Genomic DNA, 21,640 nt, shown 5'->3' with positions numbered 1-21,640 from the left:
CCATATTCTCTTTAAATGCCCGACAGGAATGGTAGACCCCTAGGACCACTTGGGAGGAATGGGAGACCGTGCTCCGCTCCACGGACGCGGCCAGGCAGAAGATCGCCACTGATCGGGCCGCCCACGTCATGGAACTCCATGAAATCACAAACGTGTAGTGCAGTGGGATCGTGTGGGGGCTATGGGACCTACGTGCCCGAGCCCCTTGGTCAAATAAAGTTGTTTCTCTCTCTCTCTCTCTCTCTTAAAAAGTCATGTTTTTGTTGTGTGGGGGATAGCGGAGTTTCGGGCTTCGACTCGGACAGACGCGCCGGCGTTGGAATAAAGCGACTCTTTACTGGCCAACGGCTCTTCCGTCGCGCTGCCACCGTGCACTCGAATCGTCGAGGGGCGCCGACTTCGCACCTTAAACACTTGTCCTGCTTAACTATTGTTGAAGCTACCAGAGGATAAAGGGAAAGGAAATTAATAGATAGATAGATAGATAGATAGATAGATAGATAGATAGATAGATAGATAGATAGATAGATAGATAGATAGATAGATAGATAGATAGATAGATAGATAGATAGATAGATAGATAATCAGGCCCCGAAAGGTGCGTGAACTGCACTATGCATGCTAATTGCATTAAGACTTCGAAGATTTCAAACCTCTCGTGTCACAGCGGCAGACCCTTTATGGGGGATCGGCCAAAAATGCACACGTACCCACTGCTCGTGTTTCCAGTTCAGGCATAGATGCTGCGAGCGAAGATGTCTATGTGTATATATCCACAAATTATCCGGCGAGGGAACGACGACCAACACCGAACTCCAGGAAAGAGGCAAAGGAAGCTTCGCTTTAATGAAGTGGAAATCTAATTACCCACATTTCGCTGTTCTTGTTGCTTGGCACAACTTCATTATTACATTATTCATCACTTAGCGCAAGTTAGGAGCAACTGGTATTTAGCTCGTCTTAAAGTGAAAACGTTTGTAGTGGCATTAACATCTGCTTCACTTTGTATCCTGATGAAGAAGTCGACAGTGCCGCCGGTTCTTTCGACAAAGGTGACACGTTGATGATAGTAACTGCTGTAAGTGTATTGGAACGGAGACCTGCGTTAGTTACATCGGATAATTTATAGGAAATAAATCGGAAAAAAACAATTTCAGTGAATCATCGAATTTACGCGGAACGAAAAACGTCCGGTATTGCTCAAACCACACCCGCTGTTGGTGCCGTTCTTTTTAAGTGTAAAATCGGTGCGACATAATTTTCTGCTCTCCGTCACAACCTTATTTCTCGGCAACGATTTCTAAGCTATCTCTTTGGTAAACAAGAGGGCTCAGGTGTAAGGAACGTATAACAAAAGCACTTTCACACGAAACAAGCACAAGGAAGTGTGCCACTGTTAACTAACTTATTCAGCAGCCGCTGCATAAACTATATAAACATAATGCCTGTACGCGCACTTTATAGTTAAACCACGGCAAGCATCTAGGCACTAAGAAGTGAAACGGACGTATTGCTAGACTGTAGTATTGCTAATCTAGTCTTGCCGCCATTCCGTATATAAACATGTCCCAGCAGTTACCGCGCTTCGGCTCTGCTCCTGAAATCTATGCTGATTGACGCTTACAGGTGATGCAACGCACAGGTAAATGCGCGTTCCACTAGGGATTAGTCAAAATTTGGTGCTCATGGGCCCACTCATTTACGCACCCTTTAGTTTGCGTTCCATTGATTTCCCCCGCCACAGCGGGAAGTATTAGGCAGCGATGGCTGCACGCTAAACTATGCTGTACTATACATTCGGCTATACTATGATTCTCTTGGCGTTTGGACTTTATATCAGTGCACAATATTCGCGAGTGCAGGCGTGCCAGCTTGCATGACACTGAAAGGGCACTAAGCTAACATAGATTGTTGCCATATTTTCGAGTTTACGAGAGGTTTCTTGGAAGTATGGTACTACTGATGTTCCATGTTGCTTGTAGGCAAGAATTAATGGCGTTGCTCTGGTGCCTTTGCTAATCGCGACACGGATTGTCAAAGAGCCTCTCTTTAAGCAGACATGTTTGCACGGGTTGATGGAGTGATGTATAAAATATTATCCACAGACGAGTTGAATGCTACAAAGCATGTGGAGAAAACTTTAAGGGGCTTCTATTTTATGATACATGAAGGAGAGGGTAGCGACTCTGTACTTCAGCACCCTGAAGTGCGCGATGTTGTATGACAGTAAATATCCTAAGCTTTAGCCCAAGTAGTACCATACCAAATAATAGGCACTCCAGTTTTATTCGTTTCATTGTTAAGAAGGACAACCAGTGGCTGCAGGCGCCCACAACTATAGAGAAATGTCCGATGAAGTACCATTCTCCTCTCATGTTGTCGTTTCGCTTTGAGGGTGAACTCAGAAGCGGTGACACACTAAGGTCCGTGCATACAAAAAAAAAATGACAGGAACTAGGAGCGAGATCTCGAGACGACATCGATTTATTCCTATAGCACGTTGTGAAGCCCCTAGCTGGTCTAAAGCGGGCACAGTCCAGGGTGAAAGCGTCATTTGATATTCTTTAGTTGTAATTTGTGAGGCCAAATATTTCACTGCAGGTAAATTGATGTTTTTACAACTGTTCAGGCGGCATGATTATTTACGCTAGCGTACCTATATTATTATACATGTTTACTTGATACCTAGGTGTTCTTGTGATCACAAGTTTCATAGGTATCAAAAGATACCTGTGATACCTACTTACTTTCGTTGCTTAACTAATTAATATTTACTGTATCATTACGGTTCCGAAAACAAAGGTAACAATACATGTAGGGCATCAGATTTTTTAATGAGTTTTTTTAGGTTATATTTCTTGTGATATATAGCTATTAGGGTGAGATTGCCATTTCTCGCAATTCATTTCGTAATTATAGACAATTACATTCAAGTAGTTCCCAAACCACAACGTTCGGAAAGTTTATATTGACAATGCATTGCACTAGTAGTGTATACACTCTTTAGTTATCGTAAAGTATGCTTTACTTTGTGCAACAAGGATTTTTATATCTTCCTAGTCTAGCAGAAATGAGCAACCGCTTACTCAAATGAGCGATTGGACATGAAAATCAAACTGGAACATGGCCTGAAATAATTATTCATGTAAATATTATTTTTCACTATATATTTTGTGAAAAATATAAAGTTGCAGAAGGGTGAGTACAAAAGAAGGCGATTGGCCTCTTGACAATGGTCCTGCGCCCGCTCGGCTGGAAATAAAAGAGGTAAATTTTGGTAACTCTATAAATGTAGGCCACGTTAGGCCTGCTTACATTCTGTGAGCGATGTTTTGGCTGGTACGATGCTTGCTCCTGCGAAAACGCAGCCCCACATAGCAGCAACGTTGTGGACGCTGCTGGTAATGTGGACACAGACTCGGTCCCCGGGCTTGACCCCATGCTTCTGGAATCCCACGGCGTAGCGTTGCATCAGCACAAACAATTCTCTCCTTGTCACCGAGACAGAACCGTCGGCCTGCATTTCAATTCGCACGTTCGATCTCCCGGTTAAGGTTTATGTTCTCGCATTTTGTAAGCAAACAATAAAGTTACAAGAAAGCAGAAGCCAATGTGGTTTTCACAAATCATAAAACAGCTTTTCACCCCAGCACGACGTTCTGGGTGTTCTGAATAAATTTCACGGAGAACTGCCGCAGGCCGAAAGAGCTGGCACTGCAACTTCACATTCGTACACACTACAATTGCGGGTGTAATTTTTTCATCATTATTATCATCATCATCATGTGTCTCTCTTTTTTTTACTCCACTGTGTTAAGGTCAAACAGAATATTGGCTATGCCCGTTTGCTATTTGATCAAAACCACTTTTTCTAGTAGTTTGAATATTTCTAAACATGTAGTGAATAGAATTTGAGAGACTGTGTCTCCTTTCCTGAGCCCTTTCTTGGTAGCTGATTTTCTACTTCCCTTGCGTAAAAGCAAGGTAGCTATCGAATCTTCGTTCCATCGCTCTTTCTGTGGTCCTTGACTTGTTCTCAAGCTTCTTCGTTAACCTCCAGGTTTTCGTCCCATATGTTAGCCCTGGTAGAATGCAATCATTGCGCAGTCTTCTTTTCCACGACAGTAGTAAGCACCCAGTCATTATTTGGTAATGCCTCCCGTATGTACTTCAACTCATATTCATTCTGCTGTAAATTTATTTCTAATGATCAGGGTCCTCGTAATTGACCTCGATAAAGGTACCTCTGCACATACTCTGGAGGCTGATGGGCGACCATGAATTCTTGTTCCCTTACCAGCTATTGAGTATTACCTTTGTGTTCAGCGTAACAATCTTCGACTCTACTATTACACTTTCTCGCTTAAGGTGTACATTAATTTGTTGCAGTTCAGTGCCACTCTTCCTGAAAGTGACAATCTCATCTGCAAACCGACGGTTGTTGAGACATTAGCCGTTGATCCTACTCCTAAACTTTCGCAGCCTAATACTATGAATACTTTTAAACAAGCAGAAGATAGAATTGGAGGCTGTGTCTCCATTCTTGACCCCTTTCTTGGTAGGTAATTTTCTACTTTTCTTGTGTAGAAGCGAGATAGCTATCGAATATTTGTACATATTACCCAAGATATTCACGTATGCCTCCTCTCCACCTTGATTCCGCAATGCCTCCATGACTGGTCGTGATCAAGTAACTGTTCATAATCTACGAATGTCATATCGAATGGCTGATTGGGCTCCGTAAAATTAAGAATGCGCATAAAGCAGGCGAATGAACATGTACGCTACATCTCAGATGTAGTGTTGCATGGTTTGTTGCTGCGGACGGTTTGATTGCATTCCTATTGAAACGAAGTGGTGCCAGATATTCACCTAACCTGGTTGAGTTAATCATTATTATGTGCATGCATAGCAGTTACGGTCGTGCTTATCTCTCCTTGATGTTTTTTTTTTGTTTTCAATAAAATCTGTAACTAGATCTTGTACAGTTACCTATGTCTGTAATGATTACGGTTTCATCAGTCGTATGTCTGCTTTTTTTATGACCAATACTATAAACGTCTTTTGCTTATATCGACTGCTGACCAGTTTGTGTATCCGTCAGCTGTGAACCTCAGCGCTTCTGGAAGGGGAGCGGTCACTACGGGTCTTTCTGGGCGAATATTTTGGCAGTCCATTCGCATGTGCTGTGCCGCTTTCGTACGTTTTCTGCCGCAGACATGCGACTCAACCCGTTCCGAATATTTACTACCGTATGTTTTTTTTTCCTCAGGCAGCCAGTGCAGGCAACAAACAGAAGGCACTACATCTTGTGTTATCGCACGGATTTGGCCTTCTGCTTTCTTTTTTCTTGTTTTTGTAAACTTGAATAGACTTTTTTCTTTTCATTCTTTATATCCACGTTAATGTCTCCTTATCTCGCGGTCTTTTTGTGACTGCATGTTTTCTATTTACACTTTAAATCATCGCGTACTTTGTTGCGAACTTTCTCGACCTCTTCCTCCATTCCGTGCCCACGCTTTTTAGGTCCAGATGTTTATGCACTTTAGGCACCTAACAATTTTTATTCGTGTTCCTGAGCCTTTCCTCAAACAAATAAGCTTTCTCCATGCCTCTCTGACTGCAAAAAAGACCCTACCCCTGTCACACTGCCCTGCCTCATTTGTAGTTTTATATTGGGCTCCCAAAGCCGACCAGCCTACGGATATTTGGTATGCTTCCAACCCCGACAAATCTTCGATTATAAGCACAGTCTGGCATTTGCGAACGTTAGTGCTGGCCCCATTACTCCTTTCCAGATGAATCGCACAACGTCATATTTAATGTAGCTCCGAAGTGGTCTCAGTTTGAATGTTTCCGTTTGCATAATTTGCGTACATTGCGTAGCTGGTGGGAAACATGAAGGCGCCCCGGACTCCCGCTTTGAGGATAATTTGCCTTTTAGCATTTCACTAAGAATAATTTGCTATGCTACATATTGCCAGAAATAGGCTGTTTTACGAAAGCCCTTACCGGCTTTACCCTTGAATAGCCCTTGAAAATTTTGGCAGTATCTAAGCTAGCCAGAGCAAGTACTCAGTACGGCAATACAAATTGGGGAAGTCGTAACAGATAAAGTTTTAATCGCGGAGGAATTGACCAACAAACTTCGACTTCATTTTACTAAAGCGGTTGAATATGATTCTCAAAGGGAAACCTCGCCTTTTGATCGCTGTATCTTGATTAGTAAAATTTGCGCCATTTGAGTGCTATTCAATCTAGATATTAAAAGAAGATTCCCATGACCAGATGACATTCCTAATGTGTTTTGCGGCATTGCGGGGACAGATATGCTGGCTTGCTACTGAACTATGGAACGTATCATCATTAGCTACATCCACAACTTATGACTGCCGATATACATGTTTCTTGCCCGTGCATAAAGACGGATATCAATTGTTCATGTCTAGTTATCACCCTGTTTCCATTACGAATAGTTGTGCAAAGCTCCTAAATGACGTTATTGCGTCATTGTTGCACGAGTGTTTTGTGAACGGTGCCTAGCGTAATAATGTCAACGTGGATTCAGAAAAAGCACGTCAAGCACTAGACAACTAGTGTTTGTTGTCTATGATTTATCGCCTGTTTTGGACTCCTTTGTGCAAATAATGTACCATTTTTCGGCTTTAGTAAAATATTCTACAAACTTCCAAACGGTAAACTACTGAAAAAACTGGAACTATTACGGTTACCAGTGAATACAATTCAACGAACTATGGCATCCCTCACCAAGAGAAACAAGTATCTTCAAATATCGGCTACTCAATAAATGCACTGAGTGTAACCTCTGGATCCCTGCAGAGACGTGTCCTTGAGCCTGCTTTATTTCTCCTGTGCGATAACTGTTTGGCAACGTAATTCCAGATGGCGCAACTAAAAGGTTGTTGATGGATGATTGCATGCAACGAAGGGATGTACGCACACAAAAGATGGACACTTCAAATGATGAACAGTAGTCGAACATGCAAGGCCACTTCAAGCCAACGCTTTGACAGTGGGACCTGTCAAGGGGACAAAGGAACGTCAGGGAAGCAAGCCAGTTTCTTGGCAGCGTTTTTATGCACATGTAGTTCAGTCTACCCATCCTCAATGGGTGAGGAAGAGGAGAGTAAGCCGGCGCGTGGTGTGTCGTAGCTAACGTCAAAAACAAGCGGGAGTGGGGAACGTAGTGGACAGACCGTAGATAAAAGGGGGATGACGTAACTAAGGGACATTGTGTGCATTTGTCTGAATTGTACAGCAAATGGATTCAAGCACTTCCTAGCAATCGTCTTTGTTTGTTTATTGGAGTCTATAAACTTGTGAATGACATATGATTCTCTATACTTTCTATCTCTGAAGCACCGGTAGTTTGACTGTAGGAACCAAAGTTTCATTTCCTCTAAATTGTGATTTGAAAGATTAGTGTGCTCTGCCACTACTTTAGGAAATCTTTTGGCGTGTTCGCGCGGTGCCCGTTTAGTCCGAAATTTATTGGCTCTCCTGTTTCTCCGGAGTATTGTTCGTGGCACAGTGGAAATTCCAACATGTAGATAATGTTTGAATTATTGCAGCCAAAGCTGGATTTCATTTCATGCGTAGAAGCGCTTGCAGTTCTCTTAAGTTTTATTTAATTTGTTTGTTGTTTGCACATCTTACACCTGGGACGAGTTAAGGCTTCTTTGCTGGCTGTGCACTGAAGGTTTACTTTTGCGTGTGCTGATGTGCCTTTAAAGTTTGTATTGCGTCGAGGTGTACATCTGTGAACGCTGTTATAGGGCGCTCACTGCTTGGTAAGATTGGAGAGTATTTCTGTAGAACTTTGTTGATGCTTGGGAGTGGATTGGAATAGTTTATTATGCCTGCTAGTGCTTGGTTGGACTGCGATGCGCACTTTTTTATCGCTAGCGCTGAACTTCTTTTTGACTTACACGTGTCACTGTAGTCCATGATTTAGGATGACATGATAATGAAACAGCGCCAGCGATGCAGTCAGCAGAAAGAAACAACAGTACGGTGCGACGTACCGTGAAGAAGCACGAGCTCTACATACAGATAGATCTATGGGGAAGCCAGAGAGGCTGGGTTTGAAAGGTTAACGCATTGAAAAGAGCCAGGTGAAGTAGAAATCCATTGCAAAAGTTGAGACAGCTGGACTAGTTGGTGTGCTAACATGATTGTTTGTTGGACTGTATTAAATTTGCAAATGGTGTATGAGTCTTTATACTTTCTAGACAGGGAAGAACGGTAGTTTGACTATAGGTCACAAAGTTTAATTTCCTCTAAATTGCGACCTCACTGATTAGAGTGCTCTGCCACTATATACTTTAGAAAATGTTTTGGGGTGTCCGCGTGGTGCCCATTTAGTCCGGCATTTATTGGCTCCCCTGTTTCTCCGGAGTATCGTTCGTGGCACAGTGAAAATTCCACCATGTAGATAACATTTGAACTATTGCAGGCAAAGCTGGATTTCATATTTCAAATAAACCAGCCCCAAGGACGTAGACAGCGGAAAGAAACAGCAGGACGGTGCAGCGTACCACGAAGCAACATGAGCTCTACGTACTGATATAGCTATGAGCGAAGCTAGATAGGCTGAGTTTGAAAGGTTACACATCGAACCGTTCTCTTGTTTCTTTCAGCGGTTTTCTTCCCTGGCGCTGTTTTATAATCATGTTGCCACACCAACTCGCTCTGCTGTCTCTACTTTTGCACTGACTTAAGGTGCTTTGCGGGTGATTTCTTTCAGCTAGTGTTGTCCTTAGAATATTTAAGTGCTGAACATATTCGCCATCACCGCTATACATGCGTATTACGCGTTGTGCCTGCCCAACAACTACTCCTCGATTACATTGTCGCACGTAATGACGAGTATATTTTAAATATCTAAACCGGTCACGCCACCTTGCGCGGTGGAGGCTGGTATTGCAAGAGTTCTGGATAACCGCGACCAAAATGACAGAAATACTCTGACATCGACTGTTTGTATTGTGCCCTAATTTACCCGCCATAGCGCGACGATCAAAACGAGGACACCTTCATGGGAACAATAAGCGCAGGCGACTACGCTGAACAGCAACGAAGGTACCCGGCTCTAAAACCTCGTTCAGTGCTTGGAAATACATACAGACATCGTCGCTAGGTTATTTAGGCGCGGATTATCTTCGTCTTCCTCTTAAAACGACGTATTCGTAAAGAACTTCTAACCAGTCTGCGACAAGTGCCTTCTGGTTGCGCCCTCATCACTCAGGTCAGAGATTCCACATGCCCTGCAAGATGACCCTACCGTAGATAACTCCGGATTGTCCCCGTACTCTCGGGACGATGCAAGACAAATATTACTGTTCGAGCCCAATTGCCGACGTTGCTCATTACGTCAAGGCATGCCGAGACTATCAGGGACGGAAGAGACTGCCAACAGGGCCAGCGGGATTGCTGCAGCCCATCAAGCCTCCTCGCCGAGCGTTCCAGTGGATCAGAATGGACATGCTTGGACCTTTCCCGAAGTCAGCATCTGCAAATAAGTGGATCGTCGTGGTGACGGACTACCTTACCCGCTTCGCTGAAACAAAAGCCTTGCTGAAAGGCTGTGCAACTGAAGTGGATAAATTTTTTCTCGAAAACATCGTGCTGTGACGTGGGGTCCCAGAAGTCCTCATCGCCGACTGAGGAACGACCTTTACAGCAGATCTCACCCAAATCATCCTGCAATACAGCCAGAGAAGTCAGCGCCGGACAACCACCTACCATCCCTAGACGAGTGGCGTCACGGAACGTCTGAATGAAGCTCTTGCCGACATGCTAGCGATACAAGTTAACGTTAAACATCATCATCATCATCATCATCATCATCATCAGCCTGGTTACGCCCACTGCAGGGCAAAGGCCTCTCCCATACTTCTCCAACAACCCCGGTCATGTACGAACGTTAAACACAAGACGTGGAATGTCGTCCTTCCGTACGTAACTTTTGCGTTCAACACGGCAATGCAAAAAACAATGCAAATGACGCCGTTCAAGCTTGTGTAGGGAACGAACTTGACGACGGTGCACGACGCCGTGCTGCCGTACGTCACCGACGAAACCAACCTCGACTTCGCCGCCTATCTCCAGCATGCGGAAGAAGTCCGACATCTTGCCCGCCTGCGCATCAAGAACCAGCAAAGGACCGAGAATCGGCACTAGAATCTTCGACGATGCTATGTGGAGTACCAGTCCGGTGACCGAGTTTGGGTTTGGACCTCTATTCGCCAACGAGGACTCATCGGAAATCTTTTACGATGTAATTTTAGACTATACAGGATCCTCTGACCTTTAGGATCATAGGGCTATGCGATCGTGCCGGACGGCATCACACAATCGCAGCCACCCCGCTCATGCCCCATGTTGAGCACCGCAAGACGTATCACCAGCGCTAACGATACTTTAAGATTTTATTTGTTTGTTACTTCATTTTTCTTTGCTGCGTGTGCTTTTCGTTTTTTTTGCTTTCGTGTTCTGTTCGCAGCATCGGGGCGATGCTTTTAAGAGGGGACCATGAACACGCGTATAATTGTTATTATTTTCAGTGATCGTTGGCCACGAGCCAATGTTTTTGTTACAATGCTCTCGCTCAGCGCATGGGCCGCCTTTCTGTGTCGGGAGTTGGTAAAATTTTACCGCTGGTTCTATCAGTTGTCTGCTACCACCAAACCTCGTGTAATCAGACAGTATGCGCGACACGAATTGTGTAGTGTTTCAGGAAGCCAGGCGGGGACCTGCGATTACGCAGGAGCGTCTGATCAGTGATCTATAAAAGCTGAATCACTTGACCCACCAGTCAGATCTCCGACAATCGACGAGTGTGCTCACTGCTACGAGTGCTGAATATTACCTGTCTTGCTGGCCACAGTTTCGCCCAATAAACAGCGAGTTTCGTGACTTGCGTTGTCGCACTGCGGTTGTTACCGTTGCTACAAAATGTCACTATGATTTCATACCTGTGCTTCATGAGATAAATTCGTGAAATGGAACTCGCACTTTCGAGCTTGGTGTTGACATCTTTTGAGTATTGTCCTCTTTCCGTATTTTCTTGCTGTCCCCGCATGTGGCCTGGTGGTGCGGCTCTCACTCGAGAGAATAAAGAAGAGACTGGCTGCCTAAACCTCGTCTCACAAGTGGTGGAGTGTGCTGTCCGGTTCCTTCGCCCTCTCGCTCCCGGTCTCTCTCCAGCTTCACCTACGCTACATCCCTAGAGCTCCGCTCGGGTCGCCGCCTCTACCAACTGCACTCAACCATGTCGCAAGACCAGCAGACCAGTACCACGACATCCACCTTGCCTACTCCTGCGGGAACCCCTTCTTGGACAGTCACCACCCCTCAGAAGGATCCACCGGTATTTGCTGGGTTTCCAGGTGACGACGTTGAAGACTGGTTGGAGCTATACGAGCGCGTGAGTGACTTTAATCACTGGAACGAATCAGCAAAACTTGCTCACGTCGCCTTCTACCTAACCGGAGTTGCGAAAACTTGGTTTTACAATCATGAGCTCGATTTGGTCAACTGGAGCATCTTTAAATACCATCTACGCCAGATTTTCGCGAACTCGTCTCTCCGCTCCGATATCGCTAAGAAGAAGCTTGCTGAGCGTGTTCAGCACTCAGGCGAGTCCTACACTTCCTACATAGAGGACGTCCTCGCCCTCTGCCGCCGCATGAACACCTCGATGGCAGAGAGTGACCGTGTACACCACCTGCTCAAGGGTATTGGGACTGCGGCATTCAATGCTCTTGTAGTGCTGAATCCCACTACCGTCGCCGACATCATCAGTACGTGTCAGCGTCTCGATGAGCTTCATATGCTCAGCTTACACCCTGACACATCTGATTTCAAGGCGTCCAACGACAGCGAGCTACGTGCATTGATTCGCTCCATCATCCATGAGGAGCTGCACGCCCAAGCTTCGTCAAACCCTCCTGAGGTCCATCTGGCGCCTCCTGGTGGCGGCCAACGCCATATCGTGAGGGAAGAGATAGCTGCCGTGACCTGCCCGCAAATCACGAGCCCGCACCCTATCCATACGCCAACGTACTCTCAGGTTGCCTCTATAGTGCCACCCTCCCAACAGCCACCACAACAGGCACCTGCACCGCACATGTCCCTGAATCCCATCACTGCAAGACCATCGCCTGTTCCGTTTTATAACGCATGGAGCCCACCTTGACCGGTTTGTTACTGCGGCATCCGTGGCCACATTTCCAGGTTTTGCCGACGCCGTCAGCAAGACGAAAGACGTGGCTATGACGGCTTTGAAAGGGATCAGTTTTCTGGCCCTGTACCACGACGTCGGCGTTCTGACTACGATTATTATCCACGACGTTCCCCATCTCCACAGGACTTGAACACTGCCGGTTCATTGCGTTTCCCGCATCGTCGCTCTCCATCACCGATGCGGCGCTCTTCTTCCCCTCTACGACCGGCTACTTCGTCCTCCGATCACCGCCCGGAAAACTCAATGGTGCAGCTTCAGGAGGGAAAGCTGCATCTTTTGGACAACGTGAAACTCCTCCGGAGCGCCCGTCAAATGTACTTTTGGTGTGTTTTGAAGGTGTCCGAATCGAAGCCTTGGTTGACACAGGTGCATCGCTTTCCGTTATTAGTGCTGACTTGTGTTCTCGATTGCGAAAAGTGAAGACACCGTATAATGGCCCTCCCTTTCGTTGTGCTAATGCAGTTCTTGTTCAGCCCTCCGGTGTTTGCACTGCGCGCGTTTTCATTGATGACATCCTCCACCACATTCAGTTCGTCGTGCTGTCTTCGTGCACTTACGCGATGATTTTGGGATGGGACTTTCTGTCCTCCGCCTCAGCTTTCATCTCTTGCCGTCAGCGAACTATTCATATGACGGACACTGAATCTTCGTCCGCTGTCAATGCTCATAGCCTGCGTTTCGTCACGTCTACCGACTGTTTCATTCCCGCGGGCAATGAGCATATTCTGACACTGACTTCCGACACTATTATTAATGGTGATGTGTTCCTTGCACCGAGCGGTTACTGCATTTCTGGTGGGCTTAGCTTTACTCCTAGCCTAGTACGGTTGCAGGACGGTAGAGCGTTAGTCGCTGTTCATAACCCTACTTCTTCGCCAGTTGTGCTCTCCCAGGGCTCTACTGTGACATGCTTTACTGACACCGAACCTCTTTCGCTGGTACCGCTTCACACCGAATCACCACCTTTGTCTACCACAACTGATTATCACGCTGCTGCCGCTGCTTTAACGGTCGCGATAAATCCCGATTTGACCACTGCGCAGAAAGAAGACCTTCTGGCACTCCTTCACAAACACAGAGCCTTATTTGACGTCCACTCCAAGCTTCTGGGGCGCACTTCCGTCGCAGTACATCGCATTGAAACCGAAGGCAGTTCGGTTGTACGCCGCCGCCCGTATCTCGTGTCTTCCGCAGAACGGAAAATCATTGCGGATAACGTTTATGACATGCTCAAAAGAGACATCATCCGGCCATCCTACAGTTCTTGGTCGTCTCCTGTCGTGCTGGTTCGCAAGAAAGATGGCTCTGTACGATTCTGCGTCGATTATCGAGCCCTTAATAAGATCACGCGCAAAGACGTATATCCGATGCCAAGAATTGACGATGCCATTGACTCCCTCCAGGGTGCAGAATATTTCTCTAGTCTAGACCTCCGATCCGGATACTGGCAAATCCCCATGCACGAAGCGGACAAGGACAAGACAGCCTTTGCAACACCAGACGGACTTTACGAGTTCAACGCCATGCCATTCGGTTTATGTAATGCCCCTGCAACATTTGAACGCATGATCGACACAGTTTTACGTGGCCTCAAGTGGAAGACCTGTCTGTGCTATTTAGATGACATCGTTATTTTTTCTACAACTTTTCGTCAGCATCTTGAGCGCTTGGACGAAGTTTTCACATGCATTTCCAACGCTGGGCTCCAACTCAACACAAAGAAATGCCATTTTGCTAGCAAGAACATCAAAGTGCTGGGCCATCTTATCAGCAAAGATGGCGTTCGACCAGATCCCGAAAAGGTTGCTGCCGTGCTTCGCTTGCCTCGCGCTGAAAATCAAAAGCAATTAAGAAGTTTCTTGGGCCTGGCATCCTACTTCCGCCGCTTCATCAGTAATTTTGCGGCCGTGGCGTCGCCGCTACACAAGTTGCTCACGTCGGGCACCGCTTTCCTTTGGACAGATGACTGCGAACTTTCGTTTCAAGCCCTCAAGCAGGCATTAACCACCGACCCTGTCCTCTGTCACTTCGATGAGAACGCACCAACTTGCTTGCACACCAACGCTAATGGCCATGGGATCGGTGCTGTACTTTTACAGCGTGATACCACCTCACAAGAGAGAGTTGTTGCCTATGCCAGTCGCGCACTAACAGCTGCCGAAAAGAATTACTCGATCACAGAACAGGAATATCTCGCAGTAGTTTGGGCGAACCAAAAATTTCGACCATATCTTTACGGACGCCATTTCACGGTCATAACCGACCACCACGCCTTATGCTGGTTGTCGTCAATCAAAAATTTGTCCGGACGACTTGGTCGCTGGGTGGTACGCCTACAAGAGTACGATTTTGACGTTGTCTACAAGTCTGGGAAAAAGCATCAACATGCCGACGCTCTCTCTCGCTGCCCGCTGCCACTATTAGCTTCGAGTACATCTATCCATTGCTCGCCACTTGATGATGAGACTAAGTCGTCACTCCCGTTATTACCGTTATTATCTCTATCGGTTACTGACACGTTATCTTCCAATCGCGTCACTCACCTGGCCTCGTGTCAACGTTCTGACCCCTACTGCAACAGCATAATCCAACGCCTGTGCGGAACTACATCTCACCAAATGCCAGATTACGTCGACAACTGCGACTATTTAAGCTTGACAACGATGTGCTGTACCGCTACATATACAACTCCGATGGACACCGCTGGGTATCTATTCTTCCACGTTCGATGCGCACACAAGTTCTTGAAGCCTTGCACGACGACCCGTCTGCTGGCCATTTGGGATTCCACAAAACATACCACCGCGTTAGGAGCCGTTTCTTTTGGCCAGGCATGTCTACCTTTGTGGCCAAGTACGTCGCTTCTTGCGTTCAGTGTCAACGGCGGAAACGACCGACTTCGCCTCCTGCTGGGCTTTTACAGCCCATCCCATGTCCCGAGACACCGTTTGCCATCGTTGGGATAGACCTAGTCGGCCCTCTGCCCATTACGCCAGCGGGTCATCGATGGGTCGTGACAGCTGTTGACCAGCTCACACGTATCGCAGAGACCGCTCCTTTACGCTCTAGTTCGGCCTCCGACGTTGCCACCTTCTTTCTGGAGGCCATTGTGCGGCGTTATGGGGCACTTAGTGTACTGTTACGTTACCGCGGCAAGACTTTCATGTCAACAATGGTTGCAGAAGTACTCGGAGCTTGTGGCACAGTTCATAAGACGACATCCGCATATCACCCACAAACAAATGGCTTCACCGAGCGGTTTCATCGCACACTAATAGATATGATATCAATGTATATCGGGCCAAACCACGACAATTGGGACAAACTTTTACCTTTCGTGACTTTTGCTCACAACACCGCTATCCAACGAACTACGGGTTACTCACCTTTCTACCTAGTTTACGGCCGTTCACCGACATTCATCATCGACGCCGCTTTCTTCAATGCCCCAACTAACACCTCGGCCAGTATACCCGAACTGTTCGTCTCGAGACTTGAGGAATGCTGTCAACGTGCTCCCTTCAACACAGAAGTCAGTCAGCTAGATCGCAAGCAACGTTACGACATCTCTCGTCGCGACGTCTCCTTTCATCCTGGAGAGGAAGTGCTCCTTTGGGCGCCCATTCGTACACCCGGTTTGTGCGAGAAGTTTGAATCCCGCTTCCTTGGACCCTATATTATTAATGAACAAACTTCCCCCGTGAACAATCGCTTTACACCCGTAGACGTTTCTTCCGACCATCGTTGTCGTGGTTCGGAGAACGTTCACGTTTCGCGTCTAAAACGATTCGTTCGGCGTTCCCCTCCTGGCTAAGTCGCGGCCTGGCTGGCCGCTTGCGCGTGCGGGGAAATTAGTGTGAGCATTATTCATACGCTTCATATACTCACCTGTACATACTCATCGTCACCGTTTTGGGGCCTGGTGGGGGGGCTCTCACTCGAGAGAATAAAGAAGAGACTGGCTGTCTAAACCTCGTCTCACAATATATATATATATATATATATATATATATATATATATATATATATATATATATATATATATATATATATATATGAGTAAATAACTCCTCGCTCGCTTACTTACTTGGAAATGTGCTTCAGCGTCCGTCTAACCGCCAGTACTATGTACAGTCAAGCGTCTCTACAGTGAAGCGACCTGTATAAGGAAGGGTTGGCTAGGTTCCCACTGAATTCCTATTGTTCAAGTTTATTGTGAAAGCATCTGCAACCAAGACTAATACAACAAATTTGCGTACACAGCCAAATAAATTAGGCGTTCCTAGTAACCCATTTGTTCCTTGACAACGAAAGCCGTGTAGTGGTACCGCTGCTGCCCTCCGGAGATGCGCTCTGTGCTAGCAGTAACGGCCGCACTATCGGCACACTGGACGGACCAGTTTTGGTTACCAGAAGTGGTCCTGGAGCACTAGTCGATGAAGCTCTCAAATCATGCTCTGTTTATTGTAATACACCAGCGGGTGCGACTGCAGACGAATAGGTCGCAGGTGACTACGACGTGATGTTATAATTATGTGACGACCGACAAAGTCTTAAAAGCCAGCGTCAATGTCAATGAAGGCAACATGGATGGCGGTCCTGTAAACGAGCCAAGAATCCTGACAGCGACGGAATCGGTAGTGGCATTAGAAGGTCTCAGCTTTATGCACCTGCGTTTTCTCGCCGAGCATGCTGTGCAACTCGGTGTACTCAAGTGGTCTTAGTGACACAATCTATTAGATGAAGGGCGTACAAAAATTAGAGATTTATTCGACTGTTTCTCAGTTGAAATAGTGCGAAATAGTTTCTTTTTGTCGCTGAAAGCACTTAGCCTGTTCGATTGTGCGAGTTGTGGTGCGCGGCCGTTACAATGAAGTCATCTGTACACCAAAAGATGTCAGAGGTCCCGAGCACTTCGTTAAAAGCGTTTGACCGTAGCACATTAGCACTTTGCGGTAAATGTCTAAGCGTAACAGTGTTGACGCATGTATATTGGGCGTTCAAGGTGATATGTGAGTGTGACGATTGAAGGAAAAGAAGCGTTGAAGCGACCAAGTGCCCACAGAAGGTGGGGAAGAAATAAGATAACAGAAGAAAAAAATAATACCTGACTTGTTTTATCGCCATTGCACCACGTGAGAGCGCGACATTGTCATTAAATGACACGTGAGAGCGTGACATTAAATTGATGTTGTCCTTTTGGCACTAGTAACAAAGGGTTAGTCGGGCTACTTGGTCTTGAAGAAGAAGAATAAAAAAAAAATTGAAGCTCTCCAGAACAGATGCCTAATGAAAACCGAAAATTAGATTTTAAACTCCGCCCCGTTTACGTTCACATTCACTTTTTCTATGCGTGCTAGTTCACTTAAAGGTGGTAGTAAGATGTGGTGTGATGCCGTAGCGGCCACATGTGGAGAACGTTAGCAAAAAAAAAAATGTGTGGTGGCGAGAAAAGTTGCTGAAAAGGAGGGACGGTGGCCATCAGTGAATAAAGTCACGGGCGGCTGAGGTGCGTGCGACCGTCAATGAACTGCAGCCAGCTACCAAGGCACCAACAGGGCACATCTGAGGAGGAAGTATGTCCGAACCTTTCTGGAATTTCCTGGCTACCAGGAACCAGGAGGGCTATTCTGTAAGTGTACACTTAGTGGACACGTCCTTTTCGTCTGCTGAAAAAGTGCTGATTGGATGGAGGCGCCTGTCTCCGACTGACACGTAGCCTAGACCAAATGGACATGTCCACTTGATGGACACTTGAAAAATAACAACGCCTCCCCCCCCCCCCCCCCGCCCACCTCCACTCCTTCCAGGATCCGGGGTAAACGCGAGGTATGCGGGTGATGGAAAATAAAGAGGATGAAAAAAACAAGATGATTGCAGGAGCTAATGCTGAAGCATTAGCTCCTGCCTATTTCAGCGCCTTGAAAAAGAGAAGTCCACTTGTCAAAACGTTGGCTCCAGCTTTCATCTTCTCGTTTTCTCCACCCCGAAGAGCCGTGACTCACGGTGGTTTTGCGAGCGACGAATTCGAAGCGTTTGGACAGGGCACGTGTGTCGAGCAACAATTCCGTCAAGCAACAGATACTGTTTTCCTGTTATTTTTCTCATTGAAGAGCCGCACACACTGAGGGCCGAAGTTGGTCCGACAGTTTGTGTGGAACTCTGTTCCGTCAGCACACTAGCCTGGAACTGCAGCATTTAGGCCACCTTCTAATCCGTCAAACACGTTGGCGTGAAATAGGTTACGCATGGAAAAATAGACATACCAAAAATTGCATATAGTTCTTAAAGAAAGCTAATCGCAGAAAACGTTCGTGTACGATGCATGTAAATTATCGAAGGTAGTCAAAATTAATCTAGATTCCTTCACTACCGCGTCCCTTATGACCCAATGCGCAGTTCGCAGACGTTTAACCCCACATTTACCTTTCATGTGACCAGTATCCTTAGAACACTTCCCGCACTTGCGTGAAGTTTACGTTTCTAGCTATCTAGCACATTCATTCTAATATAGGTCGAGCATTTTTTTTCTCGGTAATGTTGCTCAAGAGTGAGCTATCGACCTATATTTGTGGCTGTAAAATCTAGGCTTCTATTAGTCAACAAACCTAGCAAAATTTCAAACCTATGGGAGTTGCTTTGTCGAATTCTCCGTAATGGCATTCTGGAGATTATCCAGACGTGCTTTAACAACTACTGCATATCAAATGCACTCGACCGCACCAAGGTCGATGTCCTTTGACGTACCGAGGACGCCTGCGAAGCATTCGATCAGGACGACTTCTCTGTCAGTTCCGTCGAAGATGTACCTTGTGGTATCAACTAGCGAGATTTAGTAAATGAGCTTGGGGTAAGTCAAGGCGTGTCATGTTCAAAGGTCTTCGTTCTTCTCATAGAATATAGGTCGACTTACGCGTACGTTCGAATTGCATTTTTTTATTTCTCAATTTCTCGGCGAGTTCGCTATACAGGGGGCGACTTATATCCGTGCTTGACCTTTCCCGAGTAAAACGGTCTCTGACTGTTTTTCAGCCAACATTGGTAATTGGGTAGTGCATGGTCTAACGGGTAAAAGCATCGGGCTGCTGCGCTGGAGGGAACCTGGTTCGAAATTATCCATTGCACCAAATAAAGTCACGGAGTACGCGACCCGGGCTATGTGCCACTCTTTAGGGAATCTCAATCACGTGAACTTGAATCACGTGGTATGGAACGCTCTTCATGAACCTTTTTGACGCCAAGATGGGTCATTAGGTATGTGATACTTTGCATGTGCCAATCCTAAATGTAAAAGAAGATCCTTTCAAATTTCCGCGGTGCTGAACAGAACGGCGCCCCTGTCAAATACAGTCGAACGCCTTTATAATGAAGTGCTTGGGACGTCCATTATCTGTCCTTACTCAGGTCACTGCATTGTATTTATAATAAATTGAAGACACTGCACACTTAATGAAATAAGTCGCAGTATTTTTTTTCGCACATTTCGCATGAGAGATGGTGCGACCGCAACCAAGGTTATTCCATCGAGGTTCAGCACACGCTTCACGGCGAAACGTGAGAGTTCCACAAGGTAAAGCTGCAGGTCGCCGAGTGCGCCTATTGTCTACCTCGCCGTCCAACTGTTCGGTTTGTTTAAATGCTCTCCGGCACTGTCGCCTTCATTCGCATTCCCGGCCTTTCTGCCCTAAATATTTTTGATGGAGTCATCGTTCGTCAGCCGTCGCACCCGCTGCTCTGCTACGACATGCAGTGTATGAGCTTGGCGATTCATGAAGCAGTGGAGTATGACTGAACACTCGCCGACATAGGCACACCCTTCTAGTGCGTGCCTGGCGTTGGCGTTAGTGATAGCGCAGAGCACAGCTCAATGGGCTCTGCGGAGAGCAGTGGCGGCATTGCCCAACGTGACATTCACTGCAATGCAACTGCTCAGGCGCGAGGGACGCCCAAATTCCTTCGTTGTGCAGGCACACTCGTTGTAATCGTCTTTGAAGTAGAGGCGTTAGCAATGCATATGAAAGGCAGTAATCTGACTGGGACATTGGTAATATTTTGTTATAGGGGACATACTGCGTTATACAGGCCATATACCGAAAATGTTGCGTGAATATATATTAAGACATGTGCGAGGGGCGGATTTCCCGGCGGTGCCGCTAAATGGCGTAGCGTTTCCAAAGGGATTCAGGAGAGGAGGGCTAGGTACACACAGGGGGTTCAGTCATACGGAGTTGCGGCGGTGGCAGTACCTTGCGTCATTACATTGCTTCTATGCTAGTCTCATTAACATCGATATTCATGGTGAAATAGGTTGTGTCTTAGTTTTTTTTCAGGTGTTGAACTGTAGATTGGCAAAACTTTCCGATACAACCATTATATGCATATGGCCTTTTCTGCGTTCATTAAATGCTTAGATATTATCGAATGGGTGTCCAACTATTGCCTATTTACTTACTAGCGCCAGCTTGTCCGGCTTCTCCAGTAACGCCTTCTTCGCTGCAATGTACAAGGAGCAGCAAGGAATATCAACCGCAGGAAACGGCGAGTATACTACACCGTCGTCAATCTTTGCTCGCATCTCGTCAAGCGTCAGTGTTCTAAAACAAACACGCTTGTCTTCAAGCGATGCCTAAACTCCTCAGGTGTTTCCTGCATGAGAAAAAAAAAGAAAGATGGATAGGAGTGCGAACATAAACCCAAGAGTGTATGGCTGGAGTAACGGTAAATAATGCTGCAAAATTAACACCGCAACAACGTATCCACGTTGCTTGTGTTCAAACAAATTCGTCTGCTTTTTGTAGTCCTGAATGGTGGGAGGATACAGGCGTTTGTATTTACGGCGTACGAAGTGTGCGGCCATTTTTTTGTACTATCACTTTTGCTTCCCGGCCAGTCGATTACAAATACATTTCTTTACATCGTTTGGTCTGCTACAGTAAGCATAACTTGAAGTGCACATCTGAACATGCACGTGCACTCATCCATATGGTAATTTACTGCGCGTCAAATTACTCGTAGCCACCCTATGGAAGAACATGTGAAGCGAAAAAATCCAGTCGTTAGGCAAATACAGAGTGTTTTCTTTATTTTTCTCAAAAATAAATACAAAAACATTTGCGAAAGCTGCTGGGCCAATAGCCGAAGCTAGTTTATGCCCATTGTACACATTTGTTAATTTAACAACATACAGGAAACTCAGTTATACATGATCAATTCCCAACGCAATGGTGATCAACACTCACTAGCCGACAGATAAGAAATCAATAAACGTAGCCCTTTGTCTTCAAAAAGTAGAAACGCTTGACAGAGAATAGAATGTTGCTGGTCACATCGACTTCAGGCGGTACAGTATTCCGCATTTTTGCGCCGTAGTAT

At 46.2% G+C, this 21,640-nt stretch overlaps 1 protein-coding gene across 1 annotated transcript in view; it reads right to left on the bottom strand.

Annotated features, from left to right (window-relative positions):
* The window catches only part of LOC126530603 (uncharacterized), an 87,285-nt gene extending 66,216 nt beyond the window's left edge, over positions 1 to 21,069 (bottom strand). The window contains exons 1-2 of the mRNA XM_050177864.3: positions 20,721 to 21,069; positions 3,316 to 3,517 (exon numbers count right to left, since the gene is read on the bottom strand). Of these exons, the coding sequence (XP_050033821.3) occupies positions 3,316 to 3,517; positions 20,721 to 20,843 (325 nt within the window). The 5' untranslated portion in view covers positions 20,844 to 21,069. The remainder of the gene's footprint in view (positions 1 to 3,315; positions 3,518 to 20,720) is intronic.
* Between the last annotated feature and the right edge of the window lie 571 nt (positions 21,070 to 21,640).

Source organism: Dermacentor andersoni, chromosome 4 (assembly GCF_023375885.2).
Source record: "Dermacentor andersoni chromosome 4, qqDerAnde1_hic_scaffold, whole genome shotgun sequence".
Classification (NCBI taxonomy): Eukaryota; Metazoa; Arthropoda; class Arachnida; order Ixodida; family Ixodidae; genus Dermacentor; species Dermacentor andersoni.
The sequence above is the reverse complement of the archived record's forward strand: the minus strand, read 5'-3'. Positions and strand labels throughout refer to the sequence as shown.